Source organism: Battus philenor, unplaced genomic scaffold (genome assembly GCF_028537555.1).
Source record: "Battus philenor isolate CCGP_79_NKW_IND1 unplaced genomic scaffold, ilBatPhil1.0.hap1 SCAF_8, whole genome shotgun sequence".
In the NCBI taxonomy this organism is placed as follows: Eukaryota; Metazoa; Arthropoda; class Insecta; order Lepidoptera; family Papilionidae; genus Battus; species Battus philenor.
In genome coordinates, this window is record NW_027181748.1 from 14,922,749 (window position 1) to 14,950,469 (window position 27,721).

At 33.1% G+C, this 27,721-nt stretch overlaps 1 protein-coding gene and 2 non-coding genes across 3 annotated transcripts; all 3 read left to right on the forward strand.

Annotated features, from left to right (window-relative positions):
* Positions 1-350: 350 nt before the first annotated feature.
* Positions 351-27,050, forward strand: LOC137931651 (uncharacterized). The gene is made up of 8 exons (XM_068775124.1): positions 351-401; positions 16,807-16,980; positions 18,861-18,987; positions 22,638-22,749; positions 23,292-23,412; positions 23,673-25,552; positions 26,300-26,422; positions 26,607-27,050. Exons 2-8 carry the CDS (start codon positions 16,850-16,852, stop codon positions 26,897-26,899), a joined length of 2,787 nt encoding a protein of 928 aa, XP_068631225.1. The 5' UTR covers positions 351-401; positions 16,807-16,849; the 3' UTR covers positions 26,900-27,050.
* On the forward strand, positions 4,543-4,616 carry TRNAI-AAU (transfer RNA isoleucine (anticodon AAU)). Its single transcript has one exon. It is a non-coding gene; the product is annotated as a tRNA-Ile (tRNA).
* TRNAI-AAU (transfer RNA isoleucine (anticodon AAU)) lies at positions 26,157-26,230 on the forward strand. The gene has a single exon. It is a non-coding gene; the product is annotated as a tRNA-Ile (tRNA).
* Positions 27,051-27,721: the final 671 nt, after the last annotated feature.

Genomic DNA, 27,721 nt, shown 5'->3' on the forward strand with positions numbered 1-27,721 from the left:
TAACAGATGCTACACAATATCCTATTTTAGATGCCAAGGAAGGTCTAAGTGTTCTAGTTTAAGTTGGGTCAAAATATAAATTTACTTTTAATCGTTCATAATACTATGGCGATGTCGATTGGCATGGGAATCCTTTATTCAAATATTTTTGTAAGAATTTAGTCTAAAAAAAAGTGTGTGTACAATTTCGAAGGTTAAAAACAAGCCCGGGGGAAGGCAAGGTCCCTGATTCCAAGAAAGTAATAAGCCAAGCCACCCGTTCCCTGTATCCGAGCCCGCATTATCCCAGTTCGCTCCCGGCCGCGTTGCAAGTCGCTCGCTCTTCGCATTTCTGTTGCTCTGGTACTTTACAGTGCGTTCGCTTTCATACAAAGTGTTTAGTGTGTGTGTGTTCAACACAGGTACAATATAAATAATTTATTGGTTGATATCATTAGTCAATTAAACAATTTAGTATTCTAATTTATTATCAAAGAGACACATAATCTCTTTATCCTTTATAAAAAATTCGTAGTTTTCTTTTGCTGTCAAATAAAACGCATTAATAATAAAATAATAAAAAGAGTTATTATAATTCTCATTACTACATATTAAAATTAATTATTTTTAATTCTGTCTGTCCTTACAGACTTTATAACGCCAGAAGATATTATTATTCTATCGAATTTAAAAAGAAAAATAATGTAACATATTTCCTAGTGAACACTTTATATCTAATTTTTGGAAATAGCTGTAAAAGCTTGAAAACTTTTTCCTGATAAACAAGCTATACATTCACCTCTTTAAATATATTAAATCTATAATCATTCTCTCTATATATGTAATCAATATTGTAGATACAAAGTGATAAAAAAGTAAACCAAAATTGAACAAAAACATATATAACTATTCGATATAAAGACGACAAATAATTTTTTTATGATAATTCAATAAACAGGACATAGTTTAATAATGTGTCTGTAACTGCTTACGTTACCACATTTTCGAATGTCAATTAGTATAAATATACATATTTATTTATTTTTACACACATATATATATATATATATATATATATATATATATATATATATATATATGTATGTATGTATAATAAAACAAAGTAAAGTTTCAACTACAATATTCTGTTTTTAAAAATAGATGTATTAGCTAACACTGGAATCTAAATCAGGATTTTTCTCAAATCATTCCCTCAGTTATGGGAACATTCGGGAGAATAAGAACAAAAGCCTTTGTTAAATCCTTTATTAATTTTGATAGACTATATAATTGTTAGTGGTGGTAACCCAGAGGTCTAGGACTTTTTTTATTTTGCCCAGTTTTTGTTGCCTCTCGTTCAATGTCCATTTTGGAATAATTTTGATTAATTTCATCTCTCATCCTTCTCTAACTTTTTATTTTATTCTCTCCACAAATGCTTTTCAGTAAATCTTACATTCTTTCCAAACTTTCGTTCTATACTCCCCCACACTTCCTTCGCCTTCCATCAACACCTGTTTTTAGGGAACGGCCGCTCGCTCCCTAACCGCGAACAACTTAGGCGAACCGAGGTTGGATCCGGATCCTTTCTTGGCTAGCCTGTGGTCTACGCTGCCGTCCCAAGCCGCATACACAACATCAACACTACACAGCTCTACTCGGGTAGAGCGCTTTACTACTTGCGAACAACTTCATACAACTATGCACCCGCTTTGTTTGTTTTTAAGTTTTTAAGATCACGGACCCTTCCGCTCCGTGAACTCAACTTCGATGAAGCTGTTAAAGCCTCCTGGCTAACAGCATCAACATCAACCTAGAATAAGTAAGCCACCTTCCATCCAGAGTTCTACAATTATTACGTTTATCATTTATTTAACAACTTAGCGGTACAGTATCTTAGACTTGTTAAGATCACAGGTTCGATTCTCTAAATAAAATCTGACATATTGCACACTTTGTGCAGCTGCACAACAATAAGTTTTCAGATGATGGGCAGAAGCATCCCCTGCGTATCATAATAACACACTGCAACCGCCAACCCGCATTTCAACCGTAGCGATTATGGTATAGGTATCCATAGGTATCCTTGAAACCTATGCCTTGCAGTGGGCGTTTATGACCAAAAAGGACGACTACGATATAAGGATTTGAATTCCCCATTTAGATCTCCAAAATACCTTTAGAGAGCTTTATTACAAAAAACTTTAAATATATTGTAATACGCAATAATAATCCAAGCGACGATTTTTTTATATATATATCGAGTCACTTAGATTTGTTTGAATATTAGGTTTGTACTAACGAATTTAAAAACAGAATTTTACATTTTCTACGAAAAATAACCATCGTTCATCTTCACTGTTAATGACAAATATAATGTACCTAATTGTAAGCTCATTTACAAATTTTCTGTAAAAATCTCTCAACAAAACGCATTCAATGCGGACAGACAAATGGGATAATGTTAGTCATAAATCATTATCAGTTTCAAGTACATTCATTCCGGTATATTCCCGCAAAACAATGCTAATAAATATACTGTCATTATTAATATGTATTTATGGATAAACAATCGCGATTGCATAGTGAAAATGCAATCCACAAAAATAATTAATGATCATTTTTTTTATTTCATCATTATAAAAATAAATTGAGAGAAAAGACTTATTATTCAATAAATGAATATTTAAATGACAGGAATCCTTGGCAGTAATGTCGCTTGTTTATTTTGATTTCATTTAGGTTATATCTGATAAAGTGTATATGTATAAATCTGCACTACCAAACTTTATTAAAAGAAGTGTTGTTGTGGAGTTTTGGAGTCTTCCTGCTTCTTCTACACAACTATAACATTTTGTAAAGCAGAGTAGAGTCAAAATTAAAATAGATATAAATTATGCAGTATTCCGAATTATTAAAAACATTTTTCTAACTTTTTATAATTTTTAGCATTGATTCTTGGTATATTCGTATATATCCGGCGATAAATATTGTACATCCTTTGAAAAGAGATAATCCGCTTATTTCGGCTTCGTAGAGCGTTATCTCTATCCCTCGAAATACGACTGACAAAACGTCACATAGGTAGTGTGGGACAGAGATAGTGCTCTACGAAGCCGAAATTACCCGATTGTCTCTTTCGTAATATCGATGTGCAATATTTATCGCCGGGTACTATACATTCATATATACATACACTTTTAAAGCTTCTACACCTATAACTAATCATCCTGTATATGGAACGCTGTATCTTTCATAGTTAAATAAACGTTTTAAATGACGTTTCAAGAATTTCAAGTCGTGTGAACGTAACATTAATTCATTTACCACACGCCGGCAGCAAGGGGAGCCATGGTATATGATAAATTGTCATTCCGAGTACGCCATGCTGCGTCGGAATTGATCTTAATTACTTTTAATTTCATGTTAAAGTGTCGGAAGCGTTGCCTAAAAGCTTCTGTATACAGGATGATTATTTATAGGTATATAAACTTTAAAGGGTGAATGTATAGTTTATCTATAGATTTGAGTAGCGTTATCAGCTGTAGAGGTCTGAGACTTGAGATGGTAGGACTTGGTTTCGATTCCCGAGATGTAATCTTCTATAATTACACTTTTTACATTGATTATACAGAATTTCCGCTGTTCACAAACAAATGTACTGAGGATCCCGCGTTCTCTGCGTACTATAATACCATTTTTTGATCGCCAACCCGCCTGCCAAGCGTGGCGATTATGATATATCCCACCTTAGATATCTTTGGGAGAGGTTTAAGTCTAGAAGTAGGCGTCTTTCGGCTGAAACGACGACAGCTTATATGTCAGCAAAAAGATTCGAGGCTTTTATTAATTTTCCAATAATTAAATAATTTTATCTGTCAGAATGCAAAAAGAAAAGGTTAACCGGAACAATTGTGGACAATATTTAATTTAAATATGTAGTTATTCGAATTTTAAAAACGCTTTTTCTTCTTATATTATCATTAAGTTGTTTATTATATTTGAAACAAATGATTTTTGGATTGAGAGTACCATACCAATGACCAATATATTCACCTCTTTGAAACTTATACATCTGTTATAGTTGTGTATACAAATAAATAAAATTGGAGTATCTGTTTTTAATAATAAAATAACTGCTTATTACTACATACATATGATATATACGGTACATATATCATTTTTTTATTTTTGTCTGTCTATCTGTTTGGTCGGACTAAAATCTGAAACGGCTGGTCTGTTTTTTATAAGACTTATACTAGCATTTTAGAAAAATATTTCAACGAAAAAAAACTAATTTTTTTTTTAGAATTCTACGCGGACGAATTCTCGGTTACAGCTGTCATATATCAATTTTTTTTTAATTTTTGTTTGTCCATCTGTTTGTTCGGACTAATATCTGAAACGGCTGGTTCGATTTTTACGTGACATATACTGGCATTTTAGAAAAATACTTAAACGAAAAAAAAAAAATTTTTGGAATTCTACGCGGACGAAGTCGCGGTCACAGCTGTTAGTTGTCGGTCTTTCTTATTGTAAATTTTATTTGATAATAACTGTATCGGCCCATTAGCTCAGTTGGTTAGAGCGTCGTGCTAATAACGCGAAGGTCGCGGGTTCGATCCCCTCATGGGCCACATTTTTTTTTAATATTCGTAACTAAATCACACAAGACAACGGAAAAATAAACAATTCAATTATAACTTGGTATGCGTAACGAATTCGTCAATATGTTGGTTGACATTAAAGACTGTATCGGTGTTGCGTTTGGTTCTAAATAAGTATAAAACCTATTTAGAATTTCAGTTAATTTTAGTTCCCAGACTCAGGATCTAATTTTATTTTATTATAATGCTTCAAAAACTTTCACATAAGAATAAAAGACATGTGTAGCTTTCACGTAAGCTAACATTGAAATATGGTACATAACAATGCATTTTATATATCGAGCGAGAGATAATAAATTACGTAAAGAAAAATCATTCAAGTTAGTAATGTTTGAATATTAGAAACTATATTAACTATTAAACTTTAATATCATTAAACACACTATAAAATATTTTACATTTGTGGAGTTCAACAGGTTAGGTAGGCAATGTTAGAGACATCACTTACCGCTTGGATGAAAGATAGTTTATTTCAAAAGTCATCCGCCTACAACTTCAGATACACCAACGGCGTAATAAATTATTTGTCATGCGAATGAAATAATTTTCACATATAACTTTCACCACTCATTTGTACATATTAAACATTAATTCAAAATTAATATAAGGTTGTCTTTAATTCAATATTCCATCAATCACTAAAGATTTAATACAAATTCACAAACAACAACACATATTTAGCTTGACGCCGGTCGCCATTTTTTTTTTATTTCATAATATTTTTCGGCAGGAGACGCGGCTTTGACAACCGCCTACAAATCATACGCCGCGCGTCCTTAGTTTTTGCGCATGCGTAGACCGATGGATTGACAGATAAGCGAAAGCATTTTGACAACAGTGATTATTTCGCTACATATTCATTTATTTTTTAATGCGAATAACCATAATTAATACAGGGTTGACAATAATGTAGTAATCCAAATGTTAAAAGGCTTTTTCTATATATATTATCATTATGTTATTTTTTATTTTTGAAACCCTTGATTGGATATGGTGATGTTGTCATTTCAGCGTGTAAATGCAACACAAAGGGTTTCTCTAAATATATTTAGTAGAGATATACCATATTCGTTACACTTGACAGGCGGGTTGGCGATCGAAGTGTAGTGTTATGATATACAGAAGATTCTGCTGTCTATCATCAGTAAACTTGTTTGTGAACAGTGGCAACCCTATTTTAAAATGTATCCAAAGAACCGAACCTGCGATCTTCGATCGTAAGTCTCAGTATTTTACCGCTGGACTACGCTACACTACGTCCGATGTCGAGCCATCGGATACGGTTAGATAAAAGACGATGGCAAGCCACACTTTACGTCGTGCAGATTATTATAGGTTTCTAGTTAAAAAAAATTACAGATCTATTTTTTGTTTTAATTTTAATTCAATCTACATTCTAGACTTCCAGAAATCAAATTTTACATCGTAAAAGTTATTAACTATTGTAATTGTATCCACAGATTCTTTATTGAAGGCCGCTGGTTCGACGACCAGCTTGTTTAATGCTTTTTTTTAATGACACCCACTATTGGGGGCCTCTCGTCCCTTTAACTTTTTTATAATTTTTTTTCACTTAATGTTTTTTTTTTCGCGCTCTTCTTCCATTCATATTAAGATATTTCATTCTTTGTCTTTTTCATTCTTTCATTCATCACCTCGTTCTTCAGTTTTCTGGTTCGTTGACCAGGTGTTTAGTGTGAGTTACAATGATCAATCAATCTCACAAACATACGGGCCGTGTTTTGTCAGTCAAGAGTCAACCGCAACTAGGTCTAATAGGGGGGCCGAACTGCGTTCTTCCGTCGGACCATTACCGAACAAATTGCTTATAAAATATGTCATAAATCTAATGGGGAACTTTGATATCCTGTATTGTTTAATAAAAAATCACTTCACAGTACTCGCTAGGGGTCAATGACATCTATTCATACGTTACAAAGTACTTTGTAACATACTTGCAGATTTATTGGTATTGTTGATTTTATATATACAATCACTTTTATGAAATTTGTACTAAATGTAATAATGTTATAATTGGTAAACGAAGTGTAAGATGATTTCTGAACGATGCCTGTATGAAAGAGACGAAATGCTGAAATATAGCTGTCTCTCTCGCACAACAACGCCGCCATTGCGTAAGACGTATTACAATTTTCTCGATTAAAATTAGATATAATATTAAATTATCACCAATATTTTAGACCCATCTTCACATATATATTTTAAAACATTTTCTACAATAGTAACCTTAATGGCTTATAGCATTCCCTAACAGGCAACTAAGAAAGCGGAGTAATTTTCGTGATGAAAAAATAAAACAGAACGTATACAATACTATATATATAAGAACAGTGATAGATGGACGGTAGACGACTGATACTCATCGTGGGTTCGATTCTAAATATTCAATATCATATAACTCGCACTTTGTGCAATAATTATATGGGATTTCCATTATTCACAAAGAAGTTTCCAGAAGAAAAAGAAGTTTGCAGCAGCGTCCTCTGCGTACCATAATACAACAATGCCATCGTCGACCCGTCTGTCAAACGTGGATAAGAAATGTCTTTGGGGAAGGCATAAGCCATGCAGTGGTCGTCTCTCGGCTGATGATTGGTGATATATATTATTGCCAAAAGAAACTAGTATACATGTTTAGTATTTAATGGAATCAGGCGTTATTTTGTGAAAGTCCATCCTAAGTGAGAAAAGGACCAATATTTAGCCACTGCCGCACATGCAGTGGTAGTCGTGCACCAAAGTGCACGACCCGCCAGTCACAGAGACTCTGTGTTTGGCACTAATCGTTGTGAAGATGCCCTGTGGAGGGGTGAAACAGGTGTTGAGTGATTTAACGGTGGCAGTTGTGTAATTCGCATTGTTTGCCGCATGCGCATTTATTAGCAGGCTGGCGGGCGGTGCACTTTGTTGCACGACTACCACTGCATGTGCGGAAGTGGCTAAATATTGGTCCTTTTCTTACTTACATGTATAATGTTATATATGATGACATAAGAAGTATGAAATTTGAGCTTTAACAGACATAGCCTCTTTCAAAATTATGAGAATATAGTAATGTGTCGAATTAGAAATTAGAACATCGACTGAAAAACCAAGGTCACGGATCTATGGTGTACAAAGAAGTGTAAATAAATAAATATCTAGTTGTTTGCGTAAGTGTGTGTGTGTGTTTGTGTGAGTAAAAATGGTAGAACGTTATATGAACGGTTTGTCTTACTCTATTGGAGATGTAGTGAAAATACATTTAGTTTTTTTTTTATTCATTCAATGTGCAATAAACCCTAAACAATTTCTAACTCCATTGACAATTCAAAAAGAGGTCGTCGCCTCGATTGATAAAACCGATGGCATCTCCACGCATCCTGTCCAACAATTACCTACGTTTGTATGCGTGATCAGATAATATCAACTTAATTTCAAACCTATTCCCTACGCATTAGAGCACAATTTTAAATAATTTCATTTTTGACTTATTTAACAATCGACATTCAAATATGAATTATAATGAGAGAAAATAGAGACTATTTTATAATGAACTAGCTTAATTATGATGTCGTTTCTGTTTAATTAATCTATCACAAGCACAAAGTGAATTGTAACAATTAACAGAACGAACCGTTATAATATACGAAACGTGGTGCATTATAAAATACTTTTAATTCCCATGTAATAATTTTAAAATTACAACACAAATACCCTCCTTGGTGAGTCCATCTTAGCTGTGCTCTGCAGCCACCAGTTTCCTTCCTAAGAGGGTTTATCAGAGCATCTACTTCATACCAACCCCACGCCTCGAAGCGGTCATACAGGTTCCTCTTAACAATTAGTGACCAGTCCAAGGATATCAATCTATTTAGCTGATGGCACAAGAGACAACTTCCTTATCAAAGCATAAATGGTTGAATGTTAGCTAATTTGTAATGTTTAGATATCAGAAAGGGTTATTGAAAATGAAAACCGCACAGTGACGATAGATATAATATTTATATCTAATGGATTCAGGCGTTATTTTTCGGAAGTCCATTCTAAGTAAGAAAAGGACCAATATGTAGCTACTTCCGCCAATGCATTTATCAGCGGGCTGGCGAACGGTACACTTTACAGCACGACTACTGCTGCATTGGCAGAAGTAGCTACATATTGGTCCTTTTCTTACTTATAATATTTATTGCAAAGGAATAACACTTAAGCGTAAAATGTTAACTAAGACTGATTAGTTACTGAACTATGACAGCTGTAATGCTATGACGAACGAACTGACTTCATTAAGGGATGGATTTTTTGGACTACCATTGGACTTTGTTCTGGCAAACAATATTTACAGTGTATTACTTTTTAAGTTGGATTACAATGAGTTCTTATATTAATTAAATAGTATATAGACATCGACACCGAGTGCCGGTTTAGGAAAAAGATTGAGGGGGCGACCATTGCCTCCATTGATAGAAGAAGGAAGAGAAACCTTCCTTAAGTTCTGCAGGTTTGTGGCAAAAACTGTGATAAATAAAAATAAATAAGTGAAACTGCCAAGAAAAAAGGTGAACTGGAATTCATTATATTAGGAAAAATGAAAATGTGAGAAACATCAATACTGTAATCATGATCAATTAAAGAACTGTGATATACGTATAAAAAGAAAAATAAAATCTTTGATATTATAAATATTAATTAGACATAGCTGCAGTGATTGTGAATGAATGAAAGGTTTAAAGAGCGGAAGAGAAAAATAGAATGAAATATGAAATGAAAGGGACAGATACATAGATATTGTGAGTAATAGAAGAAGATAAAAGAAAGTAAAAATTTAATATGGAAAATAAAATCCCTGTTCCCGTATAAAAAGGGGCGGAACGAGACGTTACCAAAAACGGGGGCCATAGAAAACAAAAAAATAGCACATACACATAATTTAGATATAAAAATATGAGAACTTTACAAGATTACTATAGATAGATATATGGTAGCTATCAAAAAATCATGCATTTCAAAGATATCAAAAATTTAGGAGAAAACTAAGTTACAAGATTGTATTCTTAAATATTTGCCTAATTTTAATAGATTGTATCAATCACAAAACGTCCAAAAACTGACATTAAGTAGTTTTAAAAGGCATAGATTAAGACAAAATTATTTAACCTAGTTTTTTACGTGAGAATAAAAAAAAACTATTTTTTTAAAAAAAGTACTACTCTTGGACAATATATAAATTGACAGTAAATTAGCAACATATTCACAACTTCAAAGGTATTACATGCATTTCCAATAACCATATATCTGTACAGGTAAAATCATTACGTCGTGTATATTCTAAAATTTTAATTACAATAAAAAAGAAGTTGATAATTCAAAACAATGTACTCAATTTTCCTACTGAATAAACAGCTTTTTATGTTTATGATTTTTACATAATATTGATCTATTAATAAACTTTATAGTCAACCCTAAATAAGGACAATGGGCAGACATAAATCTGATAAGCTACTATACCAGACAACCTTCTAGACCGTATATTTGTAATTGAATTTTCTTTTTCTTGATTTAGTTCAAATATCTTCATATATATACGCTGTAAAGAAACAGTAGCAAAAGCTTGAAAAGGTTGAATGTATTGATTGTTTACTATCAATTATTGTATGGTACACTCTTTCTAAATTTCAAAAATAAATAACATAATAGTAAAATCAAAATCAAAAAATTCTTTATTCGTATAAGCACGGCTAACAATCACTTTCGAATCGTAAATCAAAATAAGTACATTGAAAAAACTTTTAAGTTAAACGGTTTTTTGATACCCATATTGAGGGGGTTAAGGAAAAATATGTAATCCGCCATTTTGTATCGGCAGCCATCTTAGGTTTATAATGTTATTGATTTTATTATATTGTATTGTCATCTAAATTAAATTTGTGTACCAAATTTCAGATCAATCTGACAACGGGAAAGTGCTTAAATTTCAATTAATAATTTTGACCCAAATAAATAAACAAATAAATTCCGTACGGGTCGAACTAAATAAAACCGTTTAATAAAATGTCGGCATTGTTGTCTCTACAGAAAGCTACAACCAGCTCGGAAGGTAGTACCGCTGAAATGCAAGCGAGAAACTCAAATATATAACATAGCAAGAAAAATCGTTGTCAAAATCCGGATTGCTAGATAAAATTAATTATTGTTCACTATCTGTCTTAGACGTTTTGATGCCAGCAGTTATTGTTTTGTCGTATATAGAAAAATGTTGATGAATGTTAATTTTATAAAGTTTCATTTGAATTAGCTTTAAAGCCTTTTGCTGACAAACGAGCTTTACATTTATCCTTTTTTAAAATCTACACTTATAACCAATCCTGTATTTAAATAGGATTCTATTTACCATTATATTTTGTTTTTGAAATGACAACTAAATTGCAAAGGTCGTCTTTTAGAGTATTTTGCATTTATTTTAAAAAAATATTATTCAAGTTGGCATTTGCGTGTCGTCTGTTCCATAGTTGAGGGAGAAGTGTCGAAATTATTTAAGATTAATTGTTAGTAAAGATTAAATATCTCTACTAAAAAAAAAAGAATTACAAAATCTTTAGTGTTCTTCCTATAACTATGACATAGTAAATTACCGTTACAAACCCTTCTGTAGGCGATATGCTTGAAGCAAAAATTTATGCCGCAACAACCAGCTTTTAAAAAAATATATAACAAATATCGTTAAACCATCTACTCAAAATGGGAGCTCCATGTAATCTTAAAGATTAGATAATTTATTTGTATTTTTCTTAATTTTTTTTGACGTTAATCAATACTCGCCCTATTAATTTTTCACGCTCCCGTGCCTCCTGATTTATGTGGGACAGGGACGTTACAAGTTCTGGTAATTATTTTTTCAGAGATATTTATATTATTCTTTTCATTTGTCATCTTTCTTCTTTCAAAATCTCTTTCCTTTTATTCATCATAAAACCTATCACTCCTTTAGCATTCTCGTCATTCTTTCAACCATCGCCTTCATACTTCCACTTCATTCCCAAAGTATCACAGATTATATATCACCTTTTTGTTATCTAATATTATTTTTGTCCTAGCTCGAATATTACGGTATGACGTTGATTTATGGGACTCTATACAAGTATTTCACTGTAAGGGAATCCATAGTACCTCGTGCCTAGGGTCAACCAACTAACCAGGATAGGGGGCGCAAAGAGGACAGCGGAATTAATTGTAAACTGGCGTACGATAGCAAGCGACGTACTTACTACGTGTACGTGATTTACGTAACGTAACAACATATCGAAACCCAGTTAAAGAAATAACTAAAATTTATGCACAATTACTTACATTGTACAAATACATGTCTGAAGTTAGTTGATTAGTTAAATCTTAAAATGTCTGACGTACTTCAATTTGGTATAAGTCCTTTTGCGTGGCTAATAAAATTGACTTTGTATTTCAAAATACTTTATAGACCTGTGTTTCCCAACGTAAATCCCACGCCACACAGGGAGGCAATTTGATGGTCAAAGGGACATATAGTAACCTATATATAAAAGGTTGTCAAATATCTCCCTTCCGCCTTTTTGTCTTTTGAATTTCGCGGCTATGTACAAAGCGCTACAGAGCTCGTATCTGGCAATACTATACATAATTTGAAAGGTCTTGACATAACCTACAAAACGACGCTATGCATGATTAGTTTGGATATTGCGTTCAACAGTTATAGACGTGTAAACATGGAGTTCACAAACGCCGAAATTCGCGCTATTTTAAAGTTTTCCTTCGTTAAAGGCAAATCCGCTTGAGAAACGTTCCGTGAGATTAATGGTGTTTTGGGGGATAGTACTCTATCACTTCGAACCGCGGAGGAATGGTTTCGACGATTCAGAGCCGGCGAAAACGACACCATGGATAAGCCAGCCGGCGGAAGACCTGTGACGACAAATACCGATCAAATCATGGACTACATCGAGTTAGACCGGCATGTGGCATCTCGTGACATCGCCCAGGAGATGGGAGTTAGTAACCAAACCATTTTAAACCATCTGCAGAAGGCTGGATATAAAAAAGAGCTTGATGTTTGGGTGCCGCATGATTTGACGCAAAAAAACCTTCTGGACCGAATCAACGCCTGCGATATGCTGCTGAAACGGAACGAACTCGACCCATTCTTGAAGCGGATGGTGACTGGCGACGAAAACCGGATCACATACGACAATATCAAGCGAAAACGGTCGTGGTCGAAGGCCGGTGAATCGTCCCAAACAATGGCCAAGCCGGGATTGACGGCCAGAAAGGTTTTGCTGTGTGTTTGGTGGGATTGGAAGGGAATCATCCACTATGAGCTGCTCCCATATGGCCAGACGCTTAATTCTACCATCTACTGCGAACAACTGGACCGCTTGAAGCAGGCGATCGACCAGAAGCGTCTAGAATTGGCCAACAGGAAGGGTGTAGTGTTCCACCAGGACAACGCCAGACCACACACTTCGTTGATGACTCGTCAGAAGCTACGGGAGCTCGGATGAGAGGTTTTATCACATCCACCATATAGCCCGGACATAGCGCCAAGTGATTACCACCTGTTCCTGTCCATGGCGAACGCCCTTGGTGGTGTAAAGTTGAACTCAAAAGAGGTTTGTGAAAAGTGGCTGTCCGAGTTCTTCGCAAATAAGGAGGGGGGCTTCTACGAGGGAGGTATTATGAAGTTGCCGTCTAGATGGAAACAGATTATCGAACAAAACGGCGCATATTTGAAATAAATCCGATCACTGTAACACTTTTTATAAAGCATTGAATAAAGAGCAAAAAAGCGGAAGGGAGATATTTGACAACCTGTTATGTATGTATGTGTGTGTGTGTGTGTTACATAGGGGGCGTAATAATTTTAGAAAGGTCTAAGCGGGGGGATGGAGGGAGGGCATGACACATAGAAAGTTGAAAGATACTGATTAAGGCTGTTATGCACATCTATTATGAGAAAACGTTTCGATGAATAATGTAAACTACAGAATAAAATATGGTGACCAAGAGTAGGGTACACCCCCCACTAGGTAAACTGATGACATAGTTAAGAAGTCGCTGGATTCGGGCAGCGCAGGACCGGTCTTCATGGTGATCATCGAGAGAGTCCTATTCCTTGCAGAACGCGTCTCCTTTAATTTTTTTTTTAAAGCTGCTAGCTGTTCGAACAGTTTTCGTTCTGTCGGAAGTTACTGGCTTGTCACATTCCAATACGAAAAAATTAATTAAAGTGACATAATTAAAAGTGATTACTATACGTTGTATTTAAATTTAAAATAAATAAATATTTTTTGTCGGTAAACAATGACCCATGCAACTGTTTGAAAACAATTTGAATTTGTTGCGCTTACACTGTCAAACGCGCGAAGTTCACAACGAACTGTCAAACACACAGATTCAGTACTCGTTATATTTCAGAAAATTTTTACAAATTTCTTTGCAGTTTTTTTTTTATTTTATTTTCCATTAGAATCTATTTCAAATTAGAAAAGTAATAAAATGGGGTGGATGAAATCGGTTAAGCCCCTCTCAAGTTAAGGCGTTACCAACATATATTAGGTCCAATTTTGATGTTTATAAACTGCATTGCAAAGCCTATATAAGCCTTTATATTTTAAAACCCTAAGCTTTTTTATATTAGGATCTTTATTCAAAAGACTTTGGCGTCTGTACTTTTGTTTCGGAATTTTTTTTGCTCGTCTTTGCGTGTTACTGTCTCTTAAACTATTTTTGAACTTAAATCATAAACTTTATAAAACTAAGTTGAATTCGAGTAATTATTATGATTATTTTTTTAATTACTGATATCACGTTTATTTTTAACGACGCCCTCAATGTCGAGTTTTTAAAAATAAGTTACGACCTTTAAGTATCTTTACTTAAAGCCCTGTCTAGCCATTAATGATATAAAAACAGTATATATTTAAGCCCTTTATAAGAGTCTCTTTAAAGTCCGCAAAGCACGTGCGACCCTTACTCCTAATAACGACAGAGGCCGTTGACCTCAAAACTGTTCACTCCCCTTACATTATAGACCCCTAAAGTTTTTAAGTACGTCTAGACTGACTATAAAACTTATTCCATACAAATATTAACACTATCCAAGTCAACGTTAATATTTACATACTGTATAAGTTACAAGTATGTATCGCCCTTTCAGAAAAGTTTGGTAAAGTAAATTATACAGGGTGATCGGTTATGTAAATAATGAAAAGGGTCAATTAATATATGATACATCCTAGCCAAAAATAAATGGTTTAAGAAATAATAAACAACGTAATAATAATATATTCATAAAATGCGTTTTTAAAATTTGAATCATTTTACTTCACTTTGTACTCCCATAAAGCCTATCGCCCTTGTTACAATAGAAATGAACTAATGTAACATGTTTAAGAATGACCATTTTCCACATGGTTATTAGAAATAGATGGAAAAGTTTCAAAGATTTTTACTGACATATCACTGTGATCAATAATTTTTAGTATTTTTTTTTCTAAATTGGTATGTCTATCCTCAATATTTGCCAAGCGTCTGTTTATCAAAATTTTATATATCATTTGGCTTATGCCAAACCATTTTTGAATGATGTTTTGTGTTTCAAATGTTTCAAGTCTCGATAGATGTCAAAATCGCGTAATTTTTTGGTGTAAAGTCAAAAAAACGACCGCTATCGACCCGTAATTACAAAAAAATCAGTCGCTCCGACTTCTGGCTATTCAGTAAACTCAAAAGAATAATGCAGGGACGCCGTTTTGACACGATTGAAGATATAAAAGCCAAATCGAAAAAGGTCTTGAAGGATATACCAGAAAAAGATTATTCCGACTGTTTTGAAGACTGCAAAAAATGTCTGACAAAAGTGCGTTTTATCGGTAGGGATATATTTTAAAGAGAATGAAATTGATTCGGTAGAATAAATAATTAATTTACTTTTATACACAAACTTATCTTAATTTTTGATTATTTCATTTTTGATAACAATATTCTTACAAATTCTGCGGTGTGGTTTAAGTTAACACTAGAAAGATAGACTGAATTGTTATATCTTTTATCTAATGGCAACTGTATACTGTTCTACAATACACTCCATTGTAGTCTTTCTAAATATCGCGTAATAAATTAAAAAATACATTAAACAAAATCTCACAAAATATCCTGCTTAATAATATATAAAATGATTAATTACTTTGACTACTGTATCAGATATATCAAACACAGAGAACACCGCAGATAGTGGCGTACAACCTGAGAATAGTAATATGGAGTAGGGAAAACCAACTGGACTCGTCGGAGTCCAGGTCGACCGATTGACGTCCCCTGTGATATACGATCATATATATTATTATAGGAGAACTAGCTGATCCCGCAAACGTTGTTTTGCAAAAAAAATATTTTTAATTTTCAATTGAAAAATAAGGGTTGATCGTAGAGGGGTGAAAATTTAGGGTTGTGTGTATTTTTGTATGTTGTATCATAAAAAAATAAAAACAAAAAATTTCGTCAAAAAAATTAAAAAAAATTTTAAGGGTGAACAACCCTTATCACTTAGGGGTATGGAAAATAGATAGTAGCCGATTCTCAGACCTACTAAATACGCATATAAAATTTGGTAAAAATCGATCAAGCCGTTTCAGAGGAGTTCAAGTTCGAAAACCGTGACACGAGAATTTTATATATTAGATTGGTGGACTTTTTCCTGCCATTTTTCTCCCAGCTCTAAAGCCTTCCGGAGTGGTAGTAATGTAAACCAAGTAATAGCTACCAACCAAGCCGAGGCTCGGCCTTCTCGAGAGCCCAAGCCAAGTCGAGGTCCATTCGTGGGTCCCCTTGAGGCCACTTCATGAAGGCCAGAAGAAGGCCTCTTCATTCGTTGAAATTGTGATATGCAGCAGCTGGTGGCGTCGTTTGCTACCTTAAAAAAAATTTTAGACTAAGCACCCTCAGCGCATTTGCACCTGCGGAATCTACTAATGCTATTTAATTAATACAATCATAAGAGATAGAAATAAATTTGATGTTTAGGTAGGAAATTAATACATACATTCACTTAAATTTGTATGCTTTTACACAGGTCAACCTGTATGATAATTATCTAAAGTTTAATATAAAAATATAGTGTGTACAAATCAAGACACCAATATGGACTGGGCGAATAAGGAGTGAGGTGAAAAAAAATGCAAGTGTCGTGTAATGAGCTACGGACTATAAAGACGCAGTTATGGTGTGCGGTGATCATGGTGCTGATGGCGACGGTTGCGGAGGTGATGACCCTCAACGGGCCCAACGTGTGCATGGTGAAGCAGAAGTAAGATATATCTTTCTCATTTATAACAAATCAGTGAACCTTATTTATGTTCACCTTAACTAACCTGCCTTTGTAAAACATTTAATTACAGCTATAGTTACGTATCGATTCTATTATGTATCACAAGTAAACTACTATTATTTCGTTTTCCGTCTATGTCATATATATCTACTATGATTCTCTATAGTAAGTAGTTTTTACATAATAGTAACAGCTGTATCAAAAATTTTGTATCGCAACGATATACACCAACACCTCACTTTGCGTCGTGGTTACGTCCAAAAAAAACACGTCGCAAATTAAAACGCCGCAAAGTGAATTAAGATTTTCTATAGCAAACCATGTAAAGATCGAAGATCGGTTCAAGGGTCACGAAAATACTACTTTTTAAAAAGAAAATTGAACAAAATAAACATTAAAAAAACCAAAGTATAATTTAACTCTGCCAATAAATAAATTTTACCTTTTTTGTAACCAGAAACAGCTCGTAAAAATTTATATATCTTTATTATTCTCTTTTTTTAAAAAAGCACAATACTACGTAATTGAAACTGAACTCTTATCTAAAATTAAAAGATATTAAAGACTTGAACCCAAAACAACGCAACTTTGAAAATCTAACAACACACAGTGAAAATTAGTATAATACTAATTAAGCAGCGACGCAACTTCGAAAAAAAACGCAAAAAGAAACGACGCAAATCGAGGTATTGGTGTATAATATTACTAAAACATAATTATCAGTCCATGATACAATAACATATAAATATCTATATATCGTAACTAATCACCGTTAATGTTTCGTATCGTAACTTTATTTTGTATCATTTTCATATATCATATACTTACATATACACATATATCTTATATAATTTACAGTATCGCGTCTGTACAGTTTTTCGCGACTACTAGTATAGATTTGAAATATAATCTATATATTTCAAATCTATACTAATATATATAAACTATAATTTTTTGTTTGCGAGTATCAAGTTGTATTATAGCTATTCTTCTGTATTGCAACTAACATTTTGTATCACTATCATAGATTTTATACTATATCCCTTCTGTATCTAAATTATTATTTTTCACGACTACTAGTATAGATTTGAACTACGTTAATATATCGCAACTATAATCTTTTATCTCCAGTATCAAGTTGTATCATAACTATTCTTCTGTATTGCACCTAACATTTTGTTTCACTATCATAGATTTTATACTGTATCGCTTCTGTATCTAAATTATCATTTTTCACGACTACTTGTATAGATTTGAACTACGATAATGTATCGGAACTATAATTTTTTATATCCAGTATCATGTTGTATCATAACTATTCTTCTGTATTGCACCTAACATTTTGTTTCACTATCATAGATTTTATACTGTATCGCTTCTGTATCTAAATTATCATTTTTCACGACTACTAGTATAGATTTGAACTACGAATTTATATTACAAATATAATTTTAATCTCCACTATCAAGTTGTATCATAACTATTCTTCTGTATTGCACCTAACATTTTGTATCACTATCATAGATTTTATACCATATCGCTTCTGTATCTAAATTATCATTTTTCGCGACTACTAGTATAGATTTGAACTACGAATTTATATTACAAATATAATTTTAATCTCCACTATCAAGTTGTATCATAACTATTCTTCTGTATCGCAACTAACATTTTGTTTCACTGTCATAGATTTTATACTGTATCGCTTCTGTATCTAAATTATCATTTTTCACGACTACTAGTATAGATTTGAACTAAAATCATATATCGCAATATAATATAATTTTTATATCCAGTATCATGTTGTATCATAACTATTCTTCTGTATCGCAATTATCGTTACTATCATGTGATTACAGATACAACATTACAAAGCGCGTGAAGTATCGGGCTCCGATGTCGGTACGCACTTACGAATGGTGCTTCTCGATGCCACCGAGGTGTTCACGCTGGAATACCGAGATGAGGGATCTGACCAAACTTGAGGTAATTAGCGTGGAAACTTTGTGATTTTAGATAACCAACGCTTCCTATAACAGATGAAGTGTAGTTTATTTTTCTACCAAAATAGCAGTGTACACACACTAGCACGAATTAGTTTTAAAACCGGTAATGGTAGTAAATATTAGGACTGAAACATATCATAACATATCCTGATCAGACAAACGTAAACGATGTATTTAAAAGCTATATGCATACACCATTCTGACATAGCTATGTATCTCATAGATCTGTAAATCATTTTTACTTAACTATGTGATTAAATTCATCGCTATTATATTCCCACAGATGGATACCACTTACCTTGATTATGTCGTTGATCCACCTAATGGCACCATACATATATATATATATATATATATATATGTTTGTACCTCCTCAAATCAAATACGCAAGTAAGACAAGATTCCTCGACATTCATTTACGTTCACAAATACGGCGTCTGGGAACTAAAATCCTAAATGGATACGATAAGATTCGTCCGCTGCCATTTCAGACGACCAATTATTCGTGCAACGTCCAACCTTTGTTTTGCAACGGATATGATTAGATTTAAGCAGAAAATTATCTCAATGTCTAATTATTAATTACTGCTTTTTATTACTGATATTAGAGTTCGCAACATTCATAATTAAACTGCCAGATAACAGAAGATAGATGATTCTAGAACTGTGAATCCTAAAAATATGTGACACTCATAGAAGACCTCTTAGAAGACACATGTGTTACATCTGTGGGAACATACACAATAAAAAAAAGTTACTTTTAGACAGGACGCATCCATATCGTCACTCGAGCTGCACTATTTAAAAAAAAAACAAATCTGACACATGTCACTCTGACACATCGCGATATGAGACATGTATACAATTTGACTGCATATAATCTGTATTAGTAATCAAATAGCGGGTTTAATAGATTTTAATTCAACATTTTATTTACTATCAAGAAATACCATACCAGATAAAACTTCTGCTTTACTAAAGTATAGTCTATACACTTTTAAAACATTCTCTCATCCAAAACTAAGGCAATGCTTGTATCATTCGTTCCATGATTGACTATGGTGATGTGCACTTTATTCAAATTTGATAAAATAACTACAATAAATTTTAATATGACCACATCTTTCTGGTTGGAATCGCTAAAACGACTGCTTCTCCGACAAAACTGTTCGATTTTCTGGACTAACTATAATTTTCTCTTTTCTTCTATCTTCTATTTCACTCTTCTGTTCATCTTAGAAATTCCAGTACATTGTCAGTTCAGTAACACACGTTAAAAGTACTGTCTGTTATCAAATCTTCTTCCCAATATAATATTTTCTTCTAGAACCAATGCTCCGACAATCGTTTAAAATGTTATTTCGAATGCTGTTTCTTGACAAGCTGCTTTACAATGTTATCAGCCTTTAGATGCCCACTGCAAAACATGTGTCTCCCTCAAAGATATCTATTGGTTGGATATACTATAATCTCCACGCTTGGCAGGCAAGGTGATTGTAGTGTGGTATTGGGTACGAAGAGAACTCTGTAACCCATCCTATGTAAACCGGGAATTGAACCAGCGACCTACGATATCAAGTCTCAGACATCTACCGCAGGACTACCATTGCTCGTTTAAAATAATACAATATTATTTTATAGATAGTATATTTATGTTAGATATCCTTAATGACATTTTACTTTTTTCACTTTAATTGTATTTGCGTATTTCATTAATTCTCTATACCAGTGATTCCCAAAGTAGTCTATATCGACCCCTAGGAGTCTATGACAAAAAAAAATTGGGGTCCATGAAATGAAAATGGAGTCCACAGACTGGACATCATTAGCCGAGGAGATTTAAGATTAACCCTTACAAAATTGACGCCAAATGTTGATAATTTATTATTAAAGCATCAGGTTCATCCTTCTCACTAAAAATATTGACTTATTGCTTATGTTATTTTATTTATAGTTTATTTAATGTTACGTATATTTTACATAACAGATACAAAATTTTATTTTGAGTAGTTTTAATTTAAATTCAATTAATAAATGTATAAATTAACATGTGTTTTTACTTTAAATTTTTAACACTAAACTTCACTTCAGTTAGAAATTTACAGGAAATCAATATCAGGTAAGTAGGGGGTCTACCCAACACGGAACAACATGGCAAGACAAAAAAGTTTGGGAAACTCTGCTCTACATCGACAACATATTCGACATAATTACGTTCAACGTTTTGTTATTAAAGTATAACTAGTGTATGAATAAAGAAATTATCAATAGCTCTATGTATATAGGCAGTATATAGGCAGGGATTTTTTGACCTCAAGATTTGGGATCAAAGTGTTTACTGCGATAGCGTCTATTCGTTGAGTAAACAAGACACAACCAAGACCTTCGCTCAAATGATTGCGCCTTTCTAAATGCTCAATTTTCCCAACGACCTCAACTGATCCTTGGGGTAAATTGTTCCTATTATTTGTCTATTGTAGTAATAATTCTAATAACTTGATTCGATTCTTTTTTATTATAATATGTCTTTGTTGATATAAATTTATCATTGAGAGAATTCGTACCGATCGGAATGAGATTTTTGAAGTACTTGTACATATCACTTAGAATATAAAAATATTACGACACTTGGTACTTCATTTAAAATTAGAATTTTATTATTTAATCCTTTTATCGGTTTAGTCGCCTGTCCATCTTACAGAGTACAGTCTTCACTTCAGAACCACATTAACATCTTTAAATTCAAAACACATAGTTTGTTTAATCAATTAATAATAATATCATATGTTTTTCATGAACAAACATTGACAAGAGAATCGAGTAATAGTGTTAAGGTTCTAGTGACATTGCCACCCAAGAATTTGAAAAACAAAATTATACAATACCAAATAAATAGTGAAATATTCACAATAGAAACATTTAACCTGCGAGGATGCTATAGCCTCACTTATCGAGATTAATAAGATGCGATCAGAGTTTTTTAGGCTATGTTGAGAAATTGTGATAAATGTAATGAAAAGAGATAAGAGTCAATATCTAATAAAACTTAAATAAAATAAAAAGAATGTAAGTATATAAATACATTATGTAAAAAATAAACAAATAAATTGTGAAAAACAGAGAAACGAGGAGATGGGTGAAAGGTAAAGGTAAGAGGTAAAATGGAATGAAATGGCAAGACAGATGAAATGTAGAATGTAAGAAAAGAATGAAAGATCTTAAGATGCATGGAAGAAGAGCGCAATATAAAAATATAAAAGATTATTAAAAATAAGCATAAGTCCCTAACACATAAATAGGTTAGAGGTACCAGAGGCCTTCAAAAGCAGGCGCTATAAAAATACTGTGTGATCTTTATATTTAAACAAATTTCGATTTATCTATAATTATGTTTTTGGACTGAAAGTTTTAAACCTGGATTATTGATAGAAATTCAACTGTTTTATCAATCATCCTTGCTTTTAAAAATTGAGATATAGGTAGCTTGGAGAAACCAAGCGGTAAAGCTAACTAGCTTATAAGTACCCTTAGTAATAGAACTCGTGGATGCCAGCCTAGGCTTTTTACTACATTTCTATTACATTTAAGTACAATTATTTATAAGACATTAACCTGTATTTATATTTTTAGACTGAAGAACGCACAGCTGAAGTAGCCGTCTGCTGTCCAGGGTACAAAATGAAAGACGTCTCCTGTGTACCAATTTGTCCTTACGGTAAAACCGGACCAGGTTGCAAAGATGGTAAAATATTTGACTAATATCAATCATTTAAAATGCCTCATTTGTAAATGTTATATTCAACGTAATATTGTTTTTCTTTGTGGTCTTTTTACTTAGGCAAGTTAAAATATAAAAGACGAAAGGAAAGATAAAAAGGAACTGTGAAGATAGAGAGTGGTAAGATTAATAAATACATAAAACTGAAAAAGAAACTTAACCCGAAATTGTAACGTCCTTATCCCACACAAAGCATGAGGAACGAATGTCCCCAAAAATTAAGACCATTTTTAAAATAAACAGCCTGAGTAACGTTTACAACATCCCATATTTTTTATAAGAGTAATAGGAAAAGATAAAGTTTATTTGCTATAATACCAAGTAACAATGGTATGCAAATTATAACATATATCCTTTATTATCATTATTTAAATATTATTATACTTTAGCGGTCTCGCAAAACTAATAATATTCCAGCTTGTACAATGGATTTTCTGACCAAAAATTCCTTAACGTCTTGTAAAATTCCCTAAGGTTCCCAAAATTTCTTATTCTATTCGTTATAGATTGCCCAGAAAACAAATGGGGTCCAAACTGCGTAAATAATTGCACTAGTTGTGCTCTACACGGATCGTGTTCGCCGTTAACCGGAGAGTGCGAATGTGAAGATGGATGGCAAGGTGAGAGGTGGGTTACCACTTTGGATACTTAATCAAGAACTTGTAACTTAAGAATTTAAGTGATGTGAAATTAGTTCAACATAAGCCTGAATATAATAACACTTATTTATTTGGACCAGCATATCGACCGACAAAACTTGTAAAGTCCCGAGATTTAATTTTAAAAAATGTTTTAATTTGGTTTAAAACAACATTTGGTTGATTGTAAATTTATATTAGCAGTATTAATATTCTCAATTGTTATAAAATATTTATTATCTTTTCCAGTTGTGAAATTCGCATGTCAACAACCCAAGCCACGACAACTATGATGGAGGAGCTGCTAAAAGCAACAATATCTACGACTAACACTACTCCTCTACCAACAACAACATCTGTTGGAAGAACTTCTGTTAACATTGCATCAACTGTTAGTAGCACTACTGTTGAAACTACTACTGTGACAATTCCATTGACTTCAGAAAGTAGTTCTAGTTCTATCAGCACGACTGTAACCTCTCCCTTATCTACCGCTTCCACGACCTCAATGTCAGTAACAACAGACAAACAATCTACTACTGAAATTAGTCCATCAACAAAAGAACCTGAAATTGATAAATCTACAAATAAAATAATACCAGATGCAATGGAAAGTACAAAACCAGTCCCAACATCTGCGTCAATTGGTGTCTATGACAATGTCACCACGTCAACCATAATATCCACTTTTAAAAGTACAGTCCCGGAAACAAGTACAAAAGTAAACCACGCGACAACAAAATCAATTTACAACAGAACAGATGCCTCTCTTGAAATGACAACAATGCCATCTGTTGATTTAACTTCTTCATTTTCAACAAACTCGATTGTTTTTACGGCTGATACTACTAAGAAAACAGTGCTATTAGAAAACCAGCGCCTGACTACAGCTCGAGCTATGAACGCTTTAAATATAACTCAGTTATTTACTACTTCTACAGAAAAGGAAATAACAACAAAATCTGAAACTACTAGAAAAGCTGAAACAACATTGAAAACTCTATCGACTGTTAAATTCAAACCGAAAGAGATCTGGATCAAACCTACTCAGAAAGGTGAATCAACTGTTATTGATTATAAAATTAAGTCAAATTACGAACTAACGCATATAAGACCTCGTATTGCGACTAAAAAGGAGATCACGTCAGAATATACAACGCCGAGGACTATCATTGTTTCAATTATCCCAACATCAGTTTCCTACGCCATATTTAAAAAGATTGCTTTAACAACCTCATCTTATTTATCAACGAAGAATGCAAGCACAAAGTTAAATAAAACCGATAATGGGTTCACATCTTCAATGGCATCACATACTCCTTTACCCACATTCATTAAAAAAGCCCTATCAGTTACAACATCAACGAACACCTCCCATTCGACTCCTGCGCCAATAACATCCAAGAACCAGACAAAAAACGAATCAAAATCAACTAAGAATGAGACGACTAAAATAACTTTACCTGTAACTAGAACCACTAACAGCATGACAAGCATGGAGGCAAACACTTCGAGAACGAATTCTTCTTACTTCTTAACAACAGTTCCAACTTCGACTAACAGTGCAATAATATCAAATATATCAACAATCCTGAAGTTAACTAAGAAACCCACAGTGAAACCATTAAAAAGGAATAGCATTGAAGCCACAACAAAATCCCTACCAACATCTACTCATAATTATAATGGAAGTATCTTTACTGTATCAAATAAATCAAATTTTAAAGCAACTGATATTCCTTTAAAGAAACTAACCAAAACAATAGAAAAACCAAAAGCAAAAGCAAAGAACGTTACTAAAATAATCAATAATAAAAACGAACTAACCACCGTTGAACCTGAAGACGAAACGTTTCATATTTTGACAGAGCCTGAGCACATCACAGCGGTGATGAGCGACAAAGAGCTCGACAGGTCGTCCATGGACCTTATATCGGTGGTGAGCATCGCGGGCGGTGTTATGATGGCGGTGATTATGGTAGCTGTGCTAATTGTGATGGTGGAGAGATGCAGGCGGCCACGGTACGAAGACGTGAGGAAAGTAAACGATATACGGATGCAAGTCATGATAGATAGCAACGAAGCTCCGCCGCCTTATATGAGAAGCATCTTTCACACACCTTTACCAGGTATTTACATTATTATCTCCTTAAATTTTACTACTTTATTATTTTCTCTGTCTACACTTTTTACTTCATGTCCTTTATAAGAATTTTCCAGATTATTAAAGGTTTTAGTATCCTTGACCTTATGGAACAATAATCTCTTTTTATTGTGCAACCATTTCTAGTGTTTGTCAGAGTTTAGTCAATAATATTTCTAAACGGTTTAGCTATCCAAAATCTATGTGAATAAACGCCACTACTTACAAAATAGGGAAATTAGTAAATGCAAGGACTAAAGAAAGTAAAAAATATCTATCAACCAAAATTTATGCTTCCGCATGCTTGTACTAGCGTATAACAATGCACGAATTTTAAAATATTTGCCTAATGTATGTATACACAGCTCTGAGCACAATTAGTCTAGCTTCTAACCAATTTTATTAAAAAAACAAACTTGATTATGAAATTGTGAGAAAACAAAATGTTTGAAATCATGTATACATCGATTTATGTGTCGATAATAAATCAAATAAGTAACATTTAAAAAGAAATAATGACAAATATAAACATTATTAAATTAAAAATCACTATTGTTTATTTATATCATATTTATACCAACGTCTTCAACGGCCCATTAGCTCAGTTGGTTAGAGCGTCGTGCTAATAACGCGAAGGTCGCGGGTTCGATCCCCTCATGGGCCACGTGCTTTTTTGGATTTTTAAATACAGCGCATTATATTTTTAAAAAAAAAAAAATATTTTTACTTCCAGAGCCTCCACCAGCAGAAAAATGCCATTATCAACCAATATCCACTTTGGACAGAAATTTGAAACAGTTCATGAGGCCGGTTGTTGTTCAAAATATCTCTCCCATTATGTTGGAAAATTTTAGAGGTAAATATATACAGTGGGAAATTATTTCAACCTTCATACATACTTTTATAAATTCTCCTCATATTGAATATGCGGCTTATAAAGTAATTTTTACTAACGTATTGCTAATAATTTAAAATTAAATAAAATTAGATAAAGATGTTTTTATTTTAGCTAAAATAATAATCCGTTATTTATTTTTCAGGTATTTTAGAATGCCATTATGACCATTTACCGCGAAGGAATCACGATTTTGGGACAATGCCATCGCGGTTTGTAACAGCGCCATCTGTGAGCTACACACAAGAACTACGTTGCCAAAAATCTAGGTCCGTTACCGATGCCGCCATTGAGGCTTTAAAGTGCGAAGCTAAACTCGACGTCATCGACTCCACTACGTCAGAACCTTTATATGCCGAAATTCCCTGCTGGCGACCACCTTCTGAACATGCCATAGAAGTTCTAAATTTAAACGGTGAAGCCATTACAGAATTATGACCTAATTATAATAATTCTTTACAGTGAATCCGTAAACAATCAACAGATGGCAGTAATATAAATGTCTAGTGGCATAGATGTAATTTTTAGAATGTAACTTATTTGTTTTAGATTTAGCCTGTAACCTGTGCCAAAGACATTATAGTACTTTTAATTTGTACTCATATTGTAAGGATATAAATAATAATAAAGTATTAAGATAAGTGTAGTATTTCATTTTATAATTACAATTTTCAAAACGCTTATTTTTAAATTTATTACAGAAAAGAGTTTGTACATTTTTTCCTTCATTAAAAAAAAATATGTCATAAAACTAATAAAAACACATAAAAGTCGTTACCTTTATTTTATACTTACTGAAAAGAAGCTGAGAATTTATAATGTAATATATATTTCACTCAAAAAAAAATTTAAACAGCTGACATATCTGCACTAGATGTTTTACCTTAATTTTTTGTGATAGCTTCGTGTCAAGGCCAACATTGCAATAAGAACAAAAACAAATAAGGCTTGTATGTGAACTTGAATTATAGGTTATGTTGTTTGAATAGATTCTTCAACATGTATATGTTGGTAATTGTCTTTATGAGTCATATTACGATGCGATCAGCAAAATTTTAAACTAAATGACACCTGTTTTTTTTTATTTACGCATTTTAGAGATTTTTTTTTTAAATGTGGGTACGTTTGATTATCATCAAAAATTATTATTTTAGCCGTAGAAGGTCCAAATAGGTGTCTCCCACAAATTTCCAATAGGACCTGTAGGAAGCGGCCTGAATTCAGCGTCACCCAAGGTCTTTTAGGGCGTCTGTCTACCTG

What these genes read in the sequence shown, in the direction of transcription:
- LOC137931651 (XM_068775124.1), top strand. Translation starts at nt 16,850, where the DNA reads ATGCAAGTGTCGTGTAATGAGCTACGGACTATAAAGACGCAGTTATGG. An exon ending in GTGTGCATGGTGAAGCAGAA is followed by an intron (nt 16,981 to 18,860) that starts GTAAGATATATC and finishes ATGTGATTACAG; the next exon opens with ATACAACATTACAAAGCGCG. An exon ending in CTTTCACACACCTTTACCAG is followed by an intron (nt 25,553 to 26,299) that starts GTATTTACATTA and finishes TTTTACTTCCAG; the next exon opens with AGCCTCCACCAGCAGAAAAA.